Genomic DNA, 22,753 nt, shown 5'->3' with positions numbered 1-22,753 from the left:
TTTCATTTTTCATCTATTCTTCCCCATCTAGACTGTATCAGGATTAACTGTAATTCCAGTAAGTGCCTATTCAAACTTTTTAAAATGTTATTCCACCATTATAAAATATGCAAGCTAGATGAAAAAGATTGTGGACAGCTTGCAAGCATTTGATAATTTCTTAATGAAATGTGATGATTAATTATCATTGTGTAAAAAGTCATCATATAGTCTAGTGTGTATTTTTTGTCCTTCCCATAGGCTGTAACTTTTAACTAGAATATTAAAAAAGGAAGTATTCTACAAGTTGTAAACATACTTAGAGGAAATGGTACCTGTAGTACTGTATTATTCTGGATGGGCTATTTTATTTACAGTAACTGTAGAATTTTTGAACCAGCATTTCTGACAAGCTGTCACACACTTTCCCCCGTGTCCTTCTTCTAGTTTTCTTGATGTTTTCCCTCCAACTTGTGGTGAGAATGTTGGGACATAATTGTCCGTAGTACAAAATTTCTATTTTATAATCCTCCTAGACAATTAACTGTATTTACTGGCTGCTTATAACACAATTGGTTTTTGCTAAATCTTTGTTTTATGGAAATGTTACCATAAGGACATTAGTTCTGAGAATAACCATGTTTCTATGATGACTTTTTACACTCTAAACATGTAAGAAACCTTAAATTGAACAATTTTTCTCTGTGATATGCATGTTTATGAAACAGAGGGAAACATTTGCCAGATGAATGGACTAAATTTTAACTTCTCTGATATTATTTGGATTAAGAGGCTATATTCTGAAAGGAGAAAAAGGACTGTGATTTTATTTTGAGTCTATGGAATTCCTGAATGGTGTCAACAAAATTATTGATAGTAAGTATGGTAGATTTGAGTTTTGGGTTGTTTTTTCTTTCCCTTCCTAACAGGTTTCGCAGGCCAGAGGACTGGCTTTACGCAAATAGAAACAAAGCTAAACTACAAACTGCATAGGTAGAATTTATACTTGTTAGTAATTCCCCAAAAGACATGAACATAACATCCCGTAATAGTTTTCTAGTCCACAAAGAAAAATAGGGAACTGCAGTTATTTATAATGTGTCATCTGCTAATGTATTTTGCAATGAATAACTTTACAAGACAAAAATACGACATTCATATTAAAAACTTGAGGCAGGCTTTAAATCTAAACCATACTTAAATCCAGACAGACTTTTCAATACAGTAAAGGAAATGCTTGCAGGTACCAAGGCTTAAAGATAGCTTCCTGATATTTTAAATAAATAAATAAAATTGTTCAGTTATAAAAACAAATATTTCCTCTTGCCAAAAATGTCCTTTGTCCCTTGCTGAAACGCGTAAGATCATGAAAAAAAAATCTGTTGGGCAGTCACAGGATACTATTTTTTTATCATGACAAAGTGCCAATTAAGAAAAGATTTCCAAGTATAAGACAAGCAGCTTTTTGAGCAGAAATGTAATGACTTTGCCTGATGCTGGTAAACTCCTTTTTCCTTAGGAAAACCAATATTGCTTTCTTCTTAAGTTCCTTAACAAAATTAGAAAATCTCTCTGAAAAGGGAATTACTAACATAGATAAAAAGATCAGTCCTAAAGCCACAATGCAATAGGTGCTTTGGTTTTTTAGTCTCTCTTGGACAAAATGAGGTGTCATAAAAATAAATTTAAATTATTTCTGGGTTTCATTTTTAAGCGAGTTTGGCTCAATAGAGAACCTGCAAATACAAAGTAATAAGCGTCCAATTAAAGGATTGTAAGCAAGAATTGAATTAGCAGTTTCCAGTTCTTCTTGGACTCATACAGAAGCAGCATAACCACTGTACAAAATATCCTTGGTATCAAATGCTTATAAGCTATTTTTCTTTACAGTTTGTTTATAGCCTTGTTGTTATTAGAAATGAACTTTCATGATTAGTTTCATCGCCCTTTGCTTGTGTACTGAACAGATTTTTGTGAGCTTTCAGTATGGTAAGTACTACAATGCTTTCTTTTCAGCACTCACTGTAGTTTTTCAACGACCAGATAATGATTCATGAGCAATTTCTGTGTTTTAATTTTTAGATTATGAAAAATTACAGCTCTAAGCAGTCCTTAAATGTGTGCTTATTAGACAATATAATGGATTTTAGTGGGATGCACAATTTGTTTCAAAGCAACAGCATCCAGAACTTGAGTCTTAATTTGCTGAACACTGTAATACTTCAGTGCCTATCTTTTTGGGTTTACTGAGAGCTGGATTTATATCAATCCTGATCTTATATTGATGGAAGTACATTTAGTTTTCATGTTTGAGTAACTTTTTTCAGATTTTCTCATTTCTGTTGCTTAGGAATTAGTCATCTTAATATAGTTTCACTGTTGGGACTGAAATACTGCTTATTATAGTTAGAGTAGTAAAAGTTAAGGTCAGGATGAAGCTATCTGGTTTGAATTTGGAGACACAGCTTTAAAAAAAGGTAAAACCAAACATAAACAAAAATTGGTGTTTTGCTTGAGAGAAGAAAAGGAAAATATGAAAGTGAGCACCTTATTTCCTACAGTGAGTTGAATAAAATATTGAAGTGAGTGAATAAAATATTGCAATTCCTCTTCCCATTTTCACTTGAGTATAGCCTGAAACCTGTCTTCTGCTCACTGCAGATCAAATGACCAACTGCTGGCTGGTCACAGCTGAGATTTTGGTAGCAATTTGTTGTACACTTAGTCATGCTTTCACATTTACCTAATGTCCTGTGTTGCAGAAGAGGTGGCATTTTGTGGTCTTCCTTGTTTGAAATACAGAATTTTTTTAAATTTCAAAATGTTAATCGGATGTCAAGCCGCTATTGAGCTTGTGTCTCATAAACAATATTATGGGGACTGTTCACTTCATGCCATTTTTGTGGAACTGAGTGGCATATGAAAGTCAAACTATTTTTATTTTGTGCTAGGTTTTATAAAGATACCAATCTTCTAACCTTACACCACTACAAATTCTGTCTCATGTCAATCAGAAAATACCATTGCTGAAATGTTGGGTTTCTACATCCTTAAATCACTTCATTGTGTTCTTCAGACCTGAAAGTTTACAAAACAAAATTGTATGTCAGGCAGTGAAATAAATGGTCCTTTTAAACTGCAGGTACACGTAGGTCAATGTTGGGCCTGACATCAGGAGAAAGAGGAAAACTTATCAACAGAAATGGCTACTATGGTTTCAGTATTTCATGCTTTTCATAGACTGAGGAATTCATTTAAAAATAAGACTGAGGTGAAAGATGTTGGTTCAAATAACATGAATGTGCAGCACTTCTGGGCACTAGCCGTTCTGTAAAACTAACTGGAAGTTGATTGCTGTACAGCTGTTATGCATTATATACAAAATTGATGAGCTAATCCTGAAAATTTGCCAAAGGAAAAATGCTAACAAAATAAAGTAAATACATTTTTCCCTTTCAGAGAGGGAAGTAATTGTTACATTTTAATTGCAGACTGTAAAGCATAAATTATAAACATCAGTGAATGTTTTTGAATTGAGTGGGATTTTTCCCTGGTATTTCTTAGAGACAGAACTTCATCTCTTAAAACTTACATGGCAGATCGATAACAGTTTTTAAATGACTTTTGAACAAATACAGGTGTGCTACATTTCCATATTTTTCGCTGTGGCAATGTTAAGGGCTACCATCTTGACTTAAATTAAATTCCCCTTTTTTCCAGTTCTAATGCTTCCAAAACACTAGCATCTGAAAGGTACCTGTGACTCCAGGGGCTGCTGGGTTTTATGAGCAATATACTTTTTTCACAGGCACATGCAGTCTTACGTGTTATTTCATCTTTTCTGGGTTGGGTTTTTTTGCATTGCTATAATTTCTGAAAATAAATTGTCTACATTTTTACATGAGTTAGCAGAGGAAGACCATAGGGTTTTTATTAATTGATGCATTATACAAATAATAATGTTAACTGGTAAAAAGTTGGATCTTGTTTCTGAATGTGATACTTTTGTCTGGTATCTTTTCATATTGAACAATACTTTTTTTGAATGCTGCTGTGAAAGATTGCTCAACCAGTGACACATGTTGGTGCAGGAGTGATTTAGGGCAGTACTCTGGTACACAGTTTTGCTTCTGTAGGCAATAATTCATAGAGTAATCCCACAGAATTCACTTATACTCAAATGTAGGACTGTCATAAGAAATGAATAAGAATTGTAGAATGTTAGGAAGAAGGGAGCAGAGAGTACTGCGGTAGTACACGTGTATACTGTTCCCCAGGGAATGTATCAACCAGCTTTGTTAGTTGGGTGTCCGCCTTTCCAAATTGGGAACAATTTCCTGGACTTCCAGTGAAGCGCCCCTTCTCTTGTTCTCTTTGCATGCACCTCTCCTGTGTCTGTCTAGTTCTTCATCCATTCTCTATATCCTTCATTTTTTCCTCACTGTGTTCCATTTCTCTATCTTTCCCAACAATCCTTAATCTCTTTTCCTTGTTTTGTACATTCATTCTTTTAAAACTTTGTTATTCTGCAGATGTGCACATTACAGATGATTAAATTCTTATTATTCTGTTTGGAATATGTAACATCTGTTATTGAAGCATTTTTACTTGTTAAGGTACCTACAAATCCAGAGCATGACAAGGAGCTATATCAGATTATTGGTAAATAACAGGAGAATTATAAGTATTGAAGAACCAGCAATGGTATTCAATTACAGTACGTTTTCAGTTTGGACATACGTTTTAAGCAGCAGGAAAGCTTAAATGAAGACTATACATCCTTTTGAAAGCTACTGCTTGTAAAAAATGTATTTTGTTGCAAAGTCCAGAGTCTTCAGCTGTGCTCTTGTGGATATTGCAAAATCTACTGTGATGAGCAAATCACTAATACATTTCCATGTATTAACTTCTCACTATCTGGTGAGAAGAATGATTAGAATATATTATTTGCTCCTTTTTTGTTGTTGTGCAGTAGAAAATCATTAAAATGATACAATATTGTAGCTCCTCCCAAAATGTAAGATTTTGTATTTGGCCTGGTTTCTTACCCAGTGCTTATGAATTGTGTGGGTGGTTTTGATCTTTTTCTCATTCAGTATGGTTGACAGCCTGCTAAAAATATGCAAAAGAGCTTTACCATAGACGACATACATAAATCAGCAGGGTACTTTCACTGCCAAGTTCAGTCAGGGTCTCCCCTCTGTTTGCGGTGTAAAGTTTAAAAGAATTATTTATAATTATTTCAAAGCTTTGACTATACTTTGCAGATTTAGAACATTGGGGTAATTGGATTCCTTCTCATTCAGCAATATCGCTTTCAAGACTCCTTTTCACGTGATTTCCTGAAAAAGTTGTCTGCTCTGCAACAAAATTGAAAACATACATGGCCCTTTTCAATCAGGTTCTGATTATGATCTCCTAGTTCCTAATAGAAGCCATCATTTGAATCTAATCAAAGGAAACAGGTTGAAAGACGTATAAAAAAGGAAAACTGCTTCTTTACTTGGAGCCTCTCACTGGAGTCTGTAGTACTTTGTCCTGAAGCTGCACTAATACCATCCTGTATCTTGTTTCAGGCACTCTGTTGTGAAGTGAGGTTGAAAACAGCTAGGCTACGAAAAAAAGTTCAGATTTGAAAGCAAAATAGCCTGTGTAAACATAATCAAGAGGATTAAAGTAGTTAAGTGACAGCCCACAACTTATTCTGTACAGCTACAGAACCCAGTTAGGGGAGAGATCCTTCTGATTCCTCATTCTCTGTTAGATATAGGGTGAAACGAAGTGATGCTGCACAGGTTGTTGCTATGCAAGCCCACACATTAATTGGCTTACTGGAAGTCTGATGGCAAAGCCATTTGTCTCTTCCTGTGGTCTACTTGCTCATGTGCTCTGGAGAAAATTGGTAGCTGTTTCCCCTCACTTGTAACCTGCTTCTGCTCTTTGGGAGCACCTAAGGCAAGGTCTCTGACTTGGGTTTTTGTATGAAAAGTCACAAATATGCAGTAGGCATTTCCCAGATGCTGATAAATGTTAACACTCAAAAATATTTCTGAGAAAGTCATCTCTGCTTCTTGAATGGCAGGAGTGACTTAGCTGAGAATGCAAAGGGAAGCAGCAGGGCCACTGCTCATCATTTTTCAAATGCTCCATATACCATTCTTCGGGGTTTCGCTGCAGAATTTCATGTCTCTTAAAGTTTTTCATTTACTTTAAACCTGTGCTCTTCTAACCCTCTCCCTGTCTGCTGGCCCTGCTCTTGCATTGCCTATTGCTTTGCTGCCAGCACAGATGTTCAGGCGTCCATGTGGTGAATTTAGCTAAAGAAGTGACCCGTTAATGAAATTGTTAATTTTAACTTGCTGCAGTTTTCTGAGCAGTTTCATCACATAACACAGATGGACACCGGCTGTAGAATAAAACAGGAGGGGGGAAGCAGGAATGGTGTGGAGACAGTAGAAAAACAGCCTCTGGTACAGAGAGTGGATTGCTTTTTTCAGTAATGCAGACTTATGCTGTCCCAATGTTAATTTGTCTGGCCTACATCTAAGCAAGAACATCCTGGAAAAATAGATGTTATTGACAGAAAGGCAGAAACATTGCTTCTCGAGATGCTTAAACTGTATCAGTTAAGGAAGAGAGATTTCAGAGATCTGAAGGGAAATGTTGGAAGGGTTTCTGGGCAAATGTCTACTTCTTCAGTTATATACATCACAACTATTCTTCTTCTCCTGAATGTGGCTCATAAAACAAGCTGTAAGTTGAACTTAGGGAATAGCTGAGGCCGGTTTTAGGGAGTTTCAAGCTTGAGGAAAAGCCAGTGAGCGTCAAGAAGAGGGATACATACTAGGAGATTCCAGCTGAGGAGATGCTGTGCTTTTTGACCGTTCCTGTAAGACAACAGAGGTTTGCAGACTGTTTTCTGTTGTTGCTTTTTGTGAAACTTCCCGTGGATGTAGTTTGGCTTGAGAGAGGGTACTGAGATGGTAACAGTGTGGGTGTATTGGACTTCTGACTGTGATTTAAATGGGTGATTTAAAAAAAAAAAATCAGTCTTGTGGTATATTGATTTCTTAGCTAAAATGCACGTTTTGGTAAACAGAAATCTTGCAGTGAAAGACTCAAGTTATCTTAAAGGCAGCCATTTTTACCCCATTTTTACAGTTATAGCTGTTAAGAGAAAAAAAAATTGAACTAATAAAGAACATAGGAAAATTTGAATCAACTAGCTAATTATAAAGAAGTCTTGAGAAGAGCCTTGCACATAAAGAATTTGTCAGTGCTGGTGGTGAGGCACATGTAAGTTCCCCTCTAGCTCAGGCCTGAACCTGCTTTGCTAGGGCACGGGTGAGAATTATCATATTAACATAGCAAACAAAAGCTCAAACCTTCATTAAAGTGAAAATAAGTGCTTTAGATTTGCTGGCTGACCATTTAAGGGGTCTATCATATTTACTTTCTCCCTACTGACAAAGCTTTGAAGGTTGGCTGCTGGGGATTGAAGGCTTCGCTCTATCAGTGCTTCCAGCTTACATGAAAGACAGCAATAAAGTTTATTTCCGTGCCTGTATTCTACTTGCTGCTTGTAAAACCTCCTCTGTATTCGCTTTTTCTTAGCTAGCAGAGGAGAAAATTGCCATTAGTCTTCTGGCAGACTGTCAATAAAATATCATTTCAAGTTCTCTTACTAGAAAACATGTTTTTCTTTTTTGTGTGTATGCTTCTTTCCTTTCTTTTCACTTTTTTCATCCATCCTATTTTTCTTTTTAAGTCTTACATTCTACTTATGATACTTTAAAGATATAACTGATTGAACGGGGACCTCAGTAATCAAATATATTATAGTAGCATATCTGTGGCTTTCTTGAGGCACTGTGGTGTGCTCTGCAACAGCCAAACACAGTAAAAAAGGCAACAGTAAAAGCTTAAACATGTAGTTATTTAAGTGAATTTTAAAAGTCATACGATAAGGATAGTTGCCTTAATTGGTGGTGAAAAAATCATTAGATATATGTTCAGGTAAAGACTTTTTTCTTTTTTTTTTTTTTTTAGCACTACCACATAAATATTTTCAGAAACTTCTGTAAGATTGCTGAGAAGTAGTAGACTTTCCAGGTGTGATATTTCAGTGTATAGTTCAATTTTACCAGGCCAGGTCTAGATAGTTTTCAATTTGGTGTATATGTTGGGCTGTATGAGCAGGGGCATGGTGTGGTTATGTATCAGCTGGTATGCAAGGTGTTACCAGCAGTGCCCTAGGCATGGTCTGGAGTTGACCGAAGTTGTTCCCTCTGAACCTTCAGCCTGAAGTTTTAAAGGGGAGCGGGGAGCAGGAGACCCTCCAAAATACTAAATGTGACAAGAGGACTCTTGAAGGATAGGAAAGCAAGGTTTGCTGGAAGCACGTAATCTATCATTTTACTAATAGGGACAAAGCAGCTTCCAGGATGTGCTAGATCTCTAAGAACGGATTGTCTTGAATTAATAAATCCTGATTTATATGCAAGGGAGTTGTGTGTGTCTAGCTTATACTGCTCCTATCAAATTTTTCATAAAAGGAGTTTTCAGATGTAGACTAGGCCTTTCTAATATTTTAATGGGAAGAAGCAGTAGAAAGTAAGTTTTTCATGTATAGCAGGTCCTAAATTTCTCTTATGTTGCTTTTATGTTTTTCTCATTTAGCTTTTGAGAAGCAAGATGACTTAATCACATTTCAGGACTAGTGATTTAAATTATCCTCAATTTTTTTTCATGACAAAGTGGGTGTTACACTCTAATTTTGTGGGATATTGAGGAGTGATGTTCTAATCAGTAGTAGCAAAGCAATTGAATACTATTTGCTTCTGGAGAAGAGTATATAAAAGCTACTGTAATGTCATTCATATTAGTGAACTGGGCTGCAATGGCAGTCATTTCCTGGTAAAGCTCTGCTACTGACTGGTCCCACAGGAATCTCTACTGACATATTCATAAATGATTGAGAGAAGATGAGGAACACTGAGATGATAATATTTGCAGATGCAATGAGATTATTCACTTACAAATATCTAAAGGGTGGGTTGAAGGAGGTGGAGCCAGACTCTTCTCGGTGGTTCCCAGTGACAGGACGAGGGGCAATGGGCACAAGTTGGAACATAGGAAGTTCCGTTCCAACACACGAAAAAACTTCTTTACAGTTCGGGTGACAGAGCACTGGCACAGGCTGCCCAGGGAGGTTGTGGAGTCCCCTTCTCTGGAGATTTTCAAAACCCGCCTGGATGCCGTCCTGAGTAATGTGCTCTGGGCAATCCTGCTTTAGCAGGGGAGTTGGACTGGATGATCTCTAGAGGTCCCTTCCAACTCTGAAAATGCTGTGATTCTGTGATTTAGGAAAATCAAATGAAATGCTGCACGTGAGGGGTTTCTGAAGGGTTTCAAAATTCTGAACGACTGGTAGTAAAATGGTGGGTGGAGTTAAATATCAATATGTAAAAAATAATTCATACTAGCATAAGAAACCTTAATTATGCTAGCACAGCAATAGAGTCTGTTAGCGCTGAGCTGAAGAAATTGTGCAGTCATTATAAACACCTTTTGTAAAACAGTTTGGTGCTCAGAAGTGACCAGAAATCCCAAAGGATGCTTGTAGCTATGGGGAAAGGAAGTAAGACCAGGGCAGAAAACAGCATTATGCTGTTGTGCAGTTGTTTATCCACATCTTGAATGCTGCATGTGTTTTTAGTTCCTGTTCCTTGTGATGAATAGGCAAAATACAGTGCACTGCAACAGGGAAGCTTCCAAGTATCGGTTGGCTTTCCTACATGGAGAAGGTAGGCAAGCTAGGAAAAAAAAAAAAGATACCTGAGAGAATTAGTATATTTACATAAAGATATGATTAAACAGTCATAAGCAGCATCAAGAAGTTATGTTAACGTATGAAACTGAAATAGATCAAGGACTTGTTGTGATAAGGCAATTTCTGTAGCTCCAGTAGCCCCTAATACCTTAGTCTCTAGAAGCTGTGGCTGTGTTAGAGTATTAATTAGCATACAGCGGCCCTGCTCTTCTGAGTTGCTGTTGAAAGTGCAGTGCTGGGCTAGCTGGACTTCTGGTCTCACCTGGCAAGACCACTCTTGTGTTTCCAAACTGATTTTTTTTTTTAATGGAACAAAAGTTTGTCATTGTATTAAAGCTGATGACCTAGAAGCAGCCTTAGTTCAGAAAGTCTGTAAACTCCAAGCTGCTAGAAGATGGCAGCTAATAGTTAGGGAAAAGTCCCTTAATATTGTTCCCTTCTCTAAACATCAATTCATTGAATCATAGAATGGTTTAGGTTGGAAAGGACCTTGAAGATCATTGGGTTCCAACCTCCCTGCCATGGGCAGGGACACCTCCCACTAGACTCCTAATGTTTAATCTAAACCTGCCCTCTTCCAGTTTATATCCATTCCCCCTCATCCTGTCACTACATGCCCTAGTAAAAAGTCCTTCCCCAGCTCTCCTGTCGGCCCCCTTTAGGTACTGGGAGGCTGCAATAAGATCTCCTCGGAGCCTTCTCTTCTCCAGGTGGAACAGCCCAAGCTCTCTCAGCCTCTCCTCATAGGAGAGATGCTCCAGCCCTCGCATCATCCTCGTGGCTTTCCTCTGGACACGCTCCCGCAGGTCCATGTCTTTCTTATGTTGAGGACTCCAGAGCTGGATGCAGTAGTCCAGGTGGGGTCTCACGAGAGTGGAGTAGAGGGGCAGGATCACCTCCCTTGACCTGCTGGCCACACTTCTTTTGATGCAGCCCAGGATATGGTTGGCTTTCTGGGCTGCGACTGCATGTTGTTGGCTCATGCTGAGCTTCTGGTCAATCAACACACCCAGGTCCTTCTCCTCAGGGCTGCTCTCCAGTCAATTGGTCAATTGCTCTCCAATTACTAGTCATTGTCAAAGGCAGAATGCAAGACAGTACAGAACTTGGGTGTAACATTCAGTATAGCAGCTTTCGTCTTACGCACTATTTCCTCTCTTATTTTGCAGCCAGTTTTCCTAATTGTTTTATCAGTAGTTTATACCCTGTATTCAGAGCAAACAGGAAATTGCTAGTGAAAGTAATATAGAACTCTGTCATCAACTGGACTGTATACAGTCATTCTAAACTTTGTAATCAGATTCTATGAAAAGCAGTGTGTTACTACACAGATGGCAGCAAATGACACGAGCCAATATTTCAATAACTTGTCAAAAAAATTTAATTCTTAACTGATAAAACCAGTCAAATTAGGATAAATCATTAGTTAATTTGGCTATTTCATATGGAGTAAGAGTTATGAATAATTTTTTTTTTACTTAGTACCAAGAGTTTTCTGGCAAGAAATTTTGTTCTGTAGCTCTTTAAAAAGAAAATCATTATTAGCATTCAATATTAAGAAAAAATAACAGTAACTCAACACTGCTTAGTTGATAGCGCTTCTAAAGTTATACTCAGATTGGAAATACTATCAGACTTCGTGTATACGTACCTTTATTTGCTTTTCACATTAAGTCCTCACTTGTTTCTTAGGACTGTTTCTAAGAAATCATGCTGTTGTGATGCTTATTTGTTAATACTTTTTTGAAAAAAATTTAGAAGTGCTTATAAATGAAAATTCTATGGAGAAATATTGCAGTCTTTCCGTTACAGGATTACAGTTTGACGAGGTTTTTTGAGGTGATAGAAACTTAGGGCTTTTCCAAATAAATCTGTCTGAAAAGATACTAAAATCATTAATAGTTTAGTTCAGAAAGCATTTAAGGATATGAAGAACATCCATAGGACTTTTTCTGAATACATGCCCTACTAAATCAATGCTGCTGTGCTTATCTCCAGAAATTTTCAAGGAAAACCAAACAAATTGCCACCTCTCTGCAGGTAGATACTGTTTTTCTGATCAACGCATCACATACTCTCAGCCATTATTCTGTCATGATATATACTTGTAAAGAATTAATATAACTAGTATTTGGTGTTTGGTTTTGGTTTTTTTTTTTAACAAAGTGGATATACATGGATAAGAGATAAGGGAGATGGGAAATATAGAGTTAGAGTGAGGTTTCAGTATGATGTCTGATTTTCATTAACACAGCCAGTGAGCATTGCAATAGGTCTAACATATATTGAGGTGAATTGCCAAGTTTTTGTCTGTCCCTCTCGTATTAATAGATATTATGAATAGAACACTTCTACATTATAAAAAGAAGTGCAACCAACTTCAGTGAGATTCAGACCAGATCCTGTTTCTCAGTTTGGTGTGATTAGGAGATCCAAACTACTTAGGGAAAACTTAACTACCTTTTTTTCAATCAAAGAAAGAAAGAAAGAAAAAAAGAAGGAAAAAAAAAAAAGGCTACCAAACTAATTTTAATTAAATTAATTTTTTTCTGATACATTTATTGTTTGTAGTGCTGAAAGTCTGGAATAAATCCCTGGTAAGCAATTGCCATACTCCTTAAGCATTAAGATCACTGGGATCTGATTATAGACAGTAACGAGCAGTACATGGGCATAGAGCCTTTGTCTGTCTTTTCTATGTATAGCACTCTAATGCAGAAGTGACGTTTTCTGCCTGTTTGGATAAATACGAGTTTGCAAAACCTGGTTTCTGAGCCATCTCTGGCATTTGGATGGCCTCTCCTTTATTGTGTCTGCAGAAAATATTGTGTAAGTATGTATTAGTTTTAGCTGCATGACTGTTTGAAAAAGGTGGGCTACTTTATCGTTGCTTCACTGCTCTGCAGCAAGTTATCGTTTTGTAAGTTCAATCTTGATGAAGTCTAGCAAGCACTTAGCTAAAATATTATTCTCCATTAATGTTATAAGAAGAGTAATTCATTTTTCAATGTGCTTTTTTTGAAGAGCTAATAGTGTTAAAAACATCTACCCAGTGCATGTCACTGATGAGCAGCTTCTTATACTAAAAACACTTAGTCTGTATCTAGCACATTTTGCATTTGTGTCTATTAAAATGTACGAAACATCTATCATAACATTTTAAGCACTCAGTGGGTTATTACTGGAACCACATAACTGCCTCCTTATTATCTTTTCTTGACAATGGCTTTAATGAATTATGTTCAGGTAGTTGTTAAAATTTCCATCCAAGCACATTTCATTTTTGGATGACATGTCAAGAGGTTAACTTATGCTCCCTTCCAGCTGATTTCTAGGCCTCAATCCATCAGACAAGTCACTTCAAAGGAGATATTACTCTGTTGAGTTGAGACATCAAGGTAAAGTTGGCTTTCTGAGATGCCACTTTGGAAAGCATGCAAAGAATTCTTCAGCAGTTATTTATCTAGGCAGTACTGAAGCAACAAGACACAAGATGAAGACCAAGACATGGAATGAGAAAAAGCTATTAAAGAAAAGAGGGAGCTGTGGTTAATGTAGCTTATACTAATTTTTTTGTATTATTTCTCATTCACTTTATATTCTTTGAGATTTTCTTCCAAGGAGTGAAGTGCATGTATGTAGAAATAATATTTCATTAGTTAAAAGTTCCTCTCTGTCTCTGCACGTTAAGTCTTTTCTCATTAATAATAAAATCTGTCTGGAAAAGAAAGATCAAATAGGTAAGTCAACAATTCCATCTTTCACTTACATGCCATGAACTGTTTACATGTGACTTCTAGAAATTGGATTAGAAATGAAGAAAAACGAGCATAGATAGTATGCTTGCTACCACCTAAGGAATTCTAGTTTTACAAAAATTTAAGCACTATAGTTGTTGAGTATAGGTGAAAATTACCTATTGAATTTGTGTTGTGGTTACTGCTATGTTTTGAATTGTCCACGCAGTTTTGGCTATGTAACCTTTCAGCAGCTTGTATGCTGTTTCCTAGGACAGAACAATGTAGGTGTATTCCATGGGCTCTCAGAGGAAGAAATCTTGCATCTCTAGCTAACGTTTTGCAGGTGATAAAAGACACTTAGGAAGTCCATTGACAAGCTAATCAGTTATAAATAAGAGCAGCACTAGCTAGAAAAGACTCTGGTATGGATTCTTGATTTCCTAAAATTGCATAAGCCCAGATACGGAGTGCACCTTAAGATAGTGCAAGTAGGAAGTTCTGTCAAGAAGCTGACTTGTTTTTTTTCAATAGCAAAATTGTCGTTCACTGACACTCAGCACAATCCTTAAGACATAACAAATGGCAATAGAGCATTTGAGAGACTCCCTCAATGTTGAAATCAATTCCGTCAACTCAATTTTAGAAGTCATTCTGTTTTAGTTTTACATGAGCATGCAAGAGACAGCAAGCAGCAGCCTGGAGATAACAGACAGCAAAAGGTGTTTGACTTTACATATTCTTACTGTGCAAATGCTTGAGCAGACATAATTGTAAAAATGAAATTCTGAAAAAGTTGCAAGTTAACAATGACAAAGTAAGACTAAAACTCACTACTGCAGATGTCACAGTTAACTTCAATTTCATTTAGCCGCCACAAATACATGTCTGGGAAAGTAATAGGTTTAGAAGCAACTGAAATGTAGCGTGGAAAGTTTGATGCATAATGCAGAAAATGTCCTTGTTTGCAGAAAAGAAACACACATTGGTCTTTGGGGTAAGAAATCACATGAAGCTGGAAGAGTTGCTGAAAATTTACCTGTAATAGAATGCCATATTAAAATATGCAAAATGTCTCAAACGTATGTGGTACCTAAGGCAGTTGAGTACTTTTGTTTCCAACAAAATCTTTATTGGAATAAGTAATTAGTAATTTTTTTAAATCTTATATTGGGCTCAGGAATCCTGAAAAAGTATGTCTGAAAATAAGCTATTTTTATAGAGAAATTTTTATAGGTTCCCTGATAATCGGTATTCAGATTCCTTTCTTGAAGATAAGGAATATCAGACCTAACTCAAAATCAAAAAAACGTTTAAAGAATAATTGCAATATTGTCTATAATTTCAGTCTGAAAAAATCAGGGTCTTTTTCCTTTAAAAGAAATTTTCTTTATAAGAAAGATTAAACCAAGTGTTCATGTGTATTGTTTACCCTTTTTTAATAGTACTGGAACATTGAAACCTTAAGATATGTATTCACTTTTTGGAGCAAGAATGCCATGACATAATGATGAAGAAATACACAAATCTGAAAAAGTGTGGTTTTGCAATTATTTTGTGTAATGGTTTAGGAATATACAAGAAAATAAAGTGTAGGCCTTATATGTCATCTGTTGTTTAAGTTGGGGGAAAAAAAAACCAAACAGATACCAATCCCATACCCATGAAAGTGTGCTGAGGCTGTTTATAGAACAGGGATCACCCTTTGTATTCATCTATTTGCAATTTCTGGAAATAATCTGAAATGTCTATTTTAGCGCTCCTTCCTTGACTCCTGTCTATGCAGAAGCATCCAAGAATAAGCAGTGTCAAGAAATTGTGCTGTTCCTATCCATGAGTATAAAAATATTTTAAAACATTTAAATAACAATCAACAATCACAAATCTTTAAACATTCTTCTCCTTACCCTTAACTAGGCAAAATGTTTATAATTCAGCTTTTTCTTTTTTTCTTCTGAAAAGGATGAGTGTGAGATTTAGTTGTTACATATTTTGACAGCTGTGCGTTGGGTTGAAGACACCTGTAAATTAAGAGGACCTTTTCTTAAAATAAAGTCACAGTCCAAATTATTTTCCTTTCTCTGCTAAATAGTTACCAATTTGCTTATTCTTAAGCACAATGTGCAAGATACAAGGGTAAAATGAAATATTCAAGTGGTTTTTTCCTGTTATGTTCTTTTTTGCCTAAACATAAAGGTAATGTTTTTTTATAAAAAGGTAAATTATGGAGAAGCATACTTAAGTTGTGCTTACTTATATTTTTAAATGTACTTCAGAGTTTTGACAACCATGGTTTGATATAAATGAGCACAGTCAATATCAGAGTCAGAAAGGGTAATATGTGATCAAAGCTGTTTCTGCATCTTTCCAGTTGTTGGTTATAATCTAACCAAAGTAAAACAAATATTCCAATTGTCTCAGGGCATCAAGTATGTACCAACTTTTTCTGCAAAAATCACTGTAAGTTAGGTTATTTTTCCTTCACTGGGTTTAAGTGGAAAGAAAGAAGGCAGAGTTAGAAAACAGTAGTAGAGGTTCTTCAGACTCATAAAGGGTGTCTGTGCCATCAGGGTACACTTAGAGATCTGCTATAAGTGACTACACACCTGTTCCCTGTAGCAGCTGTGTATCTCGGTTGTCTTTGTATTTGTCAGCTGATTGACAGCAATTTGCATGTCGGAGATTAAGGTCCAGGTTATCAAAGTTATTTAGATAGCTGTCTCGTGGTGAAATCCTTCTTCCAAGTCAGAAATTCTCCGGATCTCTTGGGTTGAGAGGAGACAGCAAAGCTCCTCTGGAAGCTGAGGCACTGTATTTGAATAGTAACTCATATGGATGAAGAATGAGTTTACTGGGGTAACTGTCTAACTCTTGGGAAAGTGGAAAATTAATTGAACTCAACTTAAGGTCACTTTTTTTTCCCCTTTACTTTAAGCCCACGTCTCACAAATCAGTACTATTGACAGAACCCTGAATTCACACAGAATTAATGAATATTGGACATCCTAGGTGCCATTAAAGTCATACCTGAGCAATGAATATTTACTTTTAAAAAACTGAATTCCGGTATTGCTTAAAATTAGGGTTTCATGTTAGTCTTGGTACTATTTTACACAGGAGTTGCCAAGTCAGTTCTTATGATTTTCAACCCTATTCCTGTTGTAGGAAGACAGAAAGCAAACACTATTAACTCCAGATGAATTGGCCATTCTTTTCCTCTACCAAGTTAAAAGGAATTTTTCATTGAAACAAATTTTCAGGATAAGAAAGCTGTCTGTAATACAAGCATTCTGCATGGGAAAAATTCAGTATTGTAAATTAATTAAAATTTCCTGGTTTATTCTTCCTTGTGCAATACACTAGCTTATAGCAGATTATTCTTTCAAAACCAAACAATTTTGGTTATCAAGCCAAACTGATCACCACCACCACCCCATCCCCCCACCCCTCATATTATTCAGTGTCCGTGTGTGTCTAGGTGAGTTGTTGCAGTGACTCAGTCCAGGTTCTTCAAGTCCCTCCTCTCCTTGGTGCCCTGACCTTCCAGCTGTCTTCCCTTACTGTCATCCTTCTGTGATCTTTTCTCAGGCTCGGCTACAGGAGTGTTCCAAGAACTGGTGAGCTGGCTGAGAAAATGGGATAGCAGGCTTGGGAAATAGCTGCTTTCCTAAGGTACTGCAGTAGCTTAGGTAGAATGAAGTCAAAGATGTTGACTTAAAAGTGCTTATGTTAAGTGCACCTTACTTAATGAAGAAAAAAAAAAAAAGCTTAAACCCCTGACCGTTGCGTGATTCCGTATTCAGCTTAAAATTCTTGGATTTTTTTCATTATAGCAGCCATGTCAAACTAAGGTCAAAACAAATTAAGATTTACAAAAAAACACAAGTAGTTTGTGGAAGTGAATCGGCTGAGTCGCAATTTGGAATCTTAGGTTTTGGGCACACTTTAAAAAAAATAGCATGTTTCAAGGCAGGATATGATCTTAAAGTGTGTTTGTAATGCTGCATGATCTTTGCAAGTGCAATTTTTTTTTTATCTGCAGTAAATACAAAGTACGTAATCTTGCAATGGGAAGCTTGCTTTAATTTAGAATAGAACTGCCATATATTGAAAGTTCACGATCACCTTACCTACAGCAAAGTCAATTGTCAAGTTCAACATAATTTCTGAAAATTTGCCTGAAAATTTTCGGCAGTGAGCTGAAAAAGCAACAACCGTGTATTTCAAGCCCATTGACTTTGCTGTGCTGTTCAAGGCTTTGGGGTAGATTCATAAAACCTTTAGTACCTTTAGCACATTTTCTGATAGTCATGATCCTTAGAGAACAGTACAAAAGAGAAACTGCACTCATTAAAAATACAGGAATCTAGCTGACTTCTGGTTTTAGCTTTTAAAAGATACTTCTATTTTATTATTTCCAAGAAGAAGGAAAATTACATGTCCTTAGGGCTGTTTGTGTTTCACTTGCTTAGATATATGACTTACAAAACTAAATTAAAATGCAACTGATTCCCAGCAATAAATGTTTTAAGTAATGTGTTGAGAAATGTTTCTGGCTAGGTTAGACACTTCATAATGCAGTAACAAAATCAGTTTTATCCTCTTATCTGCTCCTGAGTTCACGTATAGTTGTAATTGCAATTTGAAAACTGTTTTTTCAAAAAATATGGTTCAACCCAATTATCAACCAGCAAAGCATACTTCCCAATTTTGAGAGCATGTGTATATGTTCTACGTATTTTTTTATGGCAGGGAAGTCTAGAGGCCAAGTTTACTACTTTCTGATCTTTATATCACCATCTTGGTGAAATTCAGTAGTGGTCCTCGTTCTGTTTATAAAGAACAGGCTTTCACAGGGCAAGGGTTTATCACTGGCATCTTTCTTGGCAGACACCAAGAATCCTTAGAGTTAGTTTAGTCCAACAGGCCTATGTTCTGCCCTCCCACTGGCTCTATTTAGATACTTAAGTGTCACAAACAGTTAATATCTCACAGCTGTTAGAAAATTAACAGATAAATATGTGCACTATCACACCCCAAATTAAATAGCTTGCTTAAGGCAAAAGGTAGACAGAGTTGGGAGGGTGAAATACTGAGCAGCTCAGACCGTGGGTAGGGGAAGCAAGTTCAAAGAAAAGAGAGAAAAGAAACAGGCAAATTACTACAGAAAACTTTGTGTCTTCAGACCTGAATATGGTGCTTGATTCCTGGATTTGGCTGGGTTTTATATCCTTCTATGGATTTTTCTTCCCCAGTGCATTCACTATGTATGCTGGTTTTCCTTACGAGTGAACTAGATCAATATTCAATGCAGTCTGTTTGTAGTTTGGTCACATAGAGGAAGCTGGTAGAATTTTCAAAAGTACTTGTTTAGCTTTCTGCATTTCTATATGAGTGCGCGTACAGAAACAGATTTAAGTTTCTGTTATTCAAAACAAGATGAAAAAAATCTATTCTACAACAGAAATGAGGGCTAATGAATGATAGCAATTCTAATCTTCTTTGTTTTAATTTCTGAGATGTCAGGGTTTGGGGTTGGTTCTGTTGTTTTTTTTTTAAAAAGTAATAAAAATACCCTTAACTGCCAATACTTTACCCAAATTGCCAAAAACAATTTTGTCAACAATAAAGCTATTGTGGGCTGGAACATTTTGATCAAGCAGTGCAGATTGGTATGTTTTGCTTGATACGATTCAGTGAACGTGCTGTTCTTGTGGAATTTTCTGTATGAGTCTGTTAGGAATAAAATACAGTTGACAAAATTTCTTTGACCTGCAATAAGACTTTCTCAAGTTAATTTATCAATTAGCTTTAAATGATACACTGATACACATCGCTGATCTTTAAAAGGCAACTAAGTTTTTCTATTAGTAAGAAACATGCAGCGTCAGGGAATTTCAGGATGATGCAGATGCAGTCAGTTAAACTACAGTTGTTTCACTATAATAATTGGCTTTTTAAATTCCAGTTTGCAACTGAGTGGTTCGGAAGACCAGAATTGTGTCTGCAGCCAACCACCATAGGAAGGATAAGGAAGATTAAGGTGCTTTCCCCTATTTGCCTTGTGTTTCTGCATCTAGTTCTGGAAGAATCTTTTACGAACATTTTGTGCTGCAGACTGGTGTATAATATAGATGCCTTACAAGGTTTCACAGTGGCTGTGAGACTGGCTGCTTGCTGGAACAGAAGCCTAGATTACAGGCTTGCTAGATTTACCCTGGAAAGCAGGATAAATGAGATGGCATAGAGTTGCCTGGTTCTGCATCAGGTATTTACAGTAACACTCTTAGGTATCTCTCAGAGCCACTCAGCTATCTTTACTTCACAATTCAACTTGCTATGTATATATTATCTTATCTGTAAGGGTCCATGTGAAATCCTGGCATCCCTGACCTCAAAGTAATATTCTCTATTAACTCGGGGTTTGGGGTTTTTCTTCCACTTAATCTCTCAAATTTCAAATGGGAAATGGCACCTGATATACATTGCTGCAGTATGCGTAGTTATCAGTGAGTGTACTAGGCTGAAACCACTGACATATCTTATACTGACTAATAAATAGATAGTACTAGTTTGCCTGTAACTAACTGGGGTTCCATAGGTTAGTATAGCATTCACTGAACCATCCAATCTCCCTTCTGGTCTCCGTTTACTTTGGTTTTCTTTTGATACTTCATTTTTGGTATCTGCTTTTGGTCACAGAACTGAATGCTCTGAGCAAGTCTGGGTAGCCTTTTGGTATGGGCCTTGGTGGTGGATGGCATTGTAGGAGCCAGTAATTACTGTGTTTGGTTCAGACAACTAGTTTTGAATGCGTTTTGGTACGATGCCAAAACCTAGTATCTTGTTTCAAAGTGACCAGCTTGGTTTTATGATGTTCTGTTCAAATAGTTGGTTAAGAGATCTCCCGATTTAAGTACAACAGGATAGAGATCTATAAGAGAAAAAGTATGCATGTTAGCATCAATTAAAAAGCTTATTTGAATTTGGCAAATTTTGAGCACTTTAATTAGGCTGAACAGGCTCCTTATATGATAGTGAAGATAATAGGAATCTCCAGAGAACATTTAGAATATTCAGCACATTGACAACAAGATTTTTCTTTTGGAGTTTCGTACTTTTTTCCTTTAACTTTAAAGAGGACCAAAGTTAAATTCTAGCTGAGGGGCTGAAAACAAAGTAAGCTCAACTTTGGGTGCCTATGTGAAGCTATAACTTTATATTTGTATGTTCTAGTTCATAATGAATTGCATCATCAAGATTTTTACCTCTATCAGCTGGCTGCAGTGTCTGTATTTTCTCATGCAGGAAGATGGTGTACAAGCTATTATCTGCTTTTAAATGGATGTGCAGATTTTACTGGCATGATGGACTATAAGCAAATTGTAGGAGCCATAAAAGTGCCTATACTTTTTTATTTGGTATTATCCATTCACACTAGGGATGCATAAAATCTAGTAGTTATTTAAGCCTTGAAAATAGGAAAAGAGCTGAATATAGAGATTGATAATAAATTCCATACTTAAGCAAGAGGAGATACTAGTGTATTTTTGCAGGTTACAGCCTGTCTCTGAAAGGAAAGTTTTATGATTAAGGTATTCATGTCTAAGAGAATCGGTAGCTCAGAGAGTGAGTGAGTGCTGGGTACATGAAGCAAACTAACTGTGTTCTGTTCAGAAAGAGACAAATGAGTTCCAGGGGAAGGACAGCATGGGAAATAGGAGTGGAGAAACATAAGGTTGGAAAGGTAGTATCAGTCCATAAAAAAAAAAAAAGAAAAAAAAAAATCCCTCCCCCCTTTTTTTAATTTAGGGTTCTTGCTTTTCTTCTCATGGGGAGATATTTAATATTTTTAAAGAAAAGAGTTTAAAAAAAAAAGCCCCGCCCCCCCAAAAGTGGCAATATGCCAATTCTTATTTAAATGCAACAGCACTTTCTGCTGCTGTGGTTTAAATGGGGTGGAATCAAACCAGTGCAAAGTCAGAATAAGACTGGAGAGCCAATGATTTAGTAGATTTAGGTTTATAGTATATGCACTATAAACCAGAACAGAACAGTCTGAACTGCCCTGATCTCAATAATATGTTTAAATTAATCTCAGGTCAATATATTTGAAAGTCAGTGAGGAAATTTCTAATATAAACTATGTTTGAGGTTGGCCTATGGCATTTAGCAACATATGTTGAGTTTCCTTCTGCAGTCATTGTAATCTTGTGTGGTATCAAGGACTACATGTTTTTGTGCTTAAGCATTTAGGAAAAAATTTGTCCTAAATACACTGCTCACAAGCACCTTTACTACTTTTATATGCAAAAGCATCTTCTTGGCCAGGAAGCAGCCCAAGCGCTACGTTCTCCACAGGAATGGTGGGCATCCGTCCTTCCCCAATCCACCTTTCCAGCTGCTGTGGATGCTACTTTGCAGTGAGGCAACACGATGTGACAGGTACATACACAATACCTAGACACTGGGTCTTCCTATTCTGTAGTTCCTTGCACTCTCTATGACAAAGCAAAAACCTCTCTTCTCTAGAGTTCAGGTTCAAGAAAGAAAAGCCTCTTTCCATGCCAGTAGGTAGTTCCTACAGGACCAGGACCGTTTTCAGTGCATTACTCCTGTAGTCTGTTCTACCCAGGTTCATCCCTTTCACCATAGTGAAATCCAATTTTGGGTTGCGTGCATTGCGAGCAAAGGCAGCTCATGGATAGTTCTGACCTGATTTGATTTTTTTTTTTTTTTTTTACTCAGAGTACTCTTGCAAAGGAAATAGACTGATACATAGGAAAACATACCTTTAATTTTACAACAGGAAGAGTTTACAAGTCCCTAACCATTAAAACTTAATAGACACATTTGCCTGTGTGAATGTAAGCAGCCAAGTTGGATTTGATATTTATATACACTGAGGCACCTTTACGTGAATGGGACACTACAGAGGGTTGTTAATGTGAGAGAAAATTAAATTTGTATATGCTTTTAGGTCTTTTAGAGATCTGTTGTGAGATAAGGGAGACTAAGTAGTTCAACTACTTAGAAAGATTTATTAAAAAAAAAAAAAAAGAGTTGTACTAATAAAAGAAGAGCAGCTTACATGTTTAATAGTAAGTTATGTATTTCTAGGCAGGGATATTGACTCTAGCAAAGATTTTTAGTGATGTTGTTTAAGCATTTTTTTGTAAATCCAGCTCGTCTCCCAAATCTATTT

The 22,753-nt window shown here is 36.6% G+C and overlaps 1 protein-coding gene across 1 annotated transcript in view; it reads left to right on the top strand.

Moving 5' to 3' along the window:
- NRXN1 (neurexin 1) overlaps positions 1–22,753 on the top strand; it is a 472,728-nt gene that overhangs the window by 65,025 nt on the left and 384,950 nt on the right. Inside the window, exon 5 of the mRNA XM_009894822.1 lies at positions 32–58. Coding sequence (XP_009893124.1) covers positions 32–58 — 27 coding nt within the window. The remainder of the gene's footprint in view (positions 1–31; positions 59–22,753) is intronic.

This window comes from Charadrius vociferus, unplaced genomic scaffold, assembly GCF_000708025.1.
Source record: "Charadrius vociferus isolate BGI_N301 unplaced genomic scaffold, ASM70802v2 scaffold411, whole genome shotgun sequence".
In the NCBI taxonomy this organism is placed as follows: Eukaryota; Metazoa; Chordata; class Aves; order Charadriiformes; family Charadriidae; genus Charadrius; species Charadrius vociferus.
This window is presented reverse-complemented; position numbering and strand designations above follow the sequence as displayed.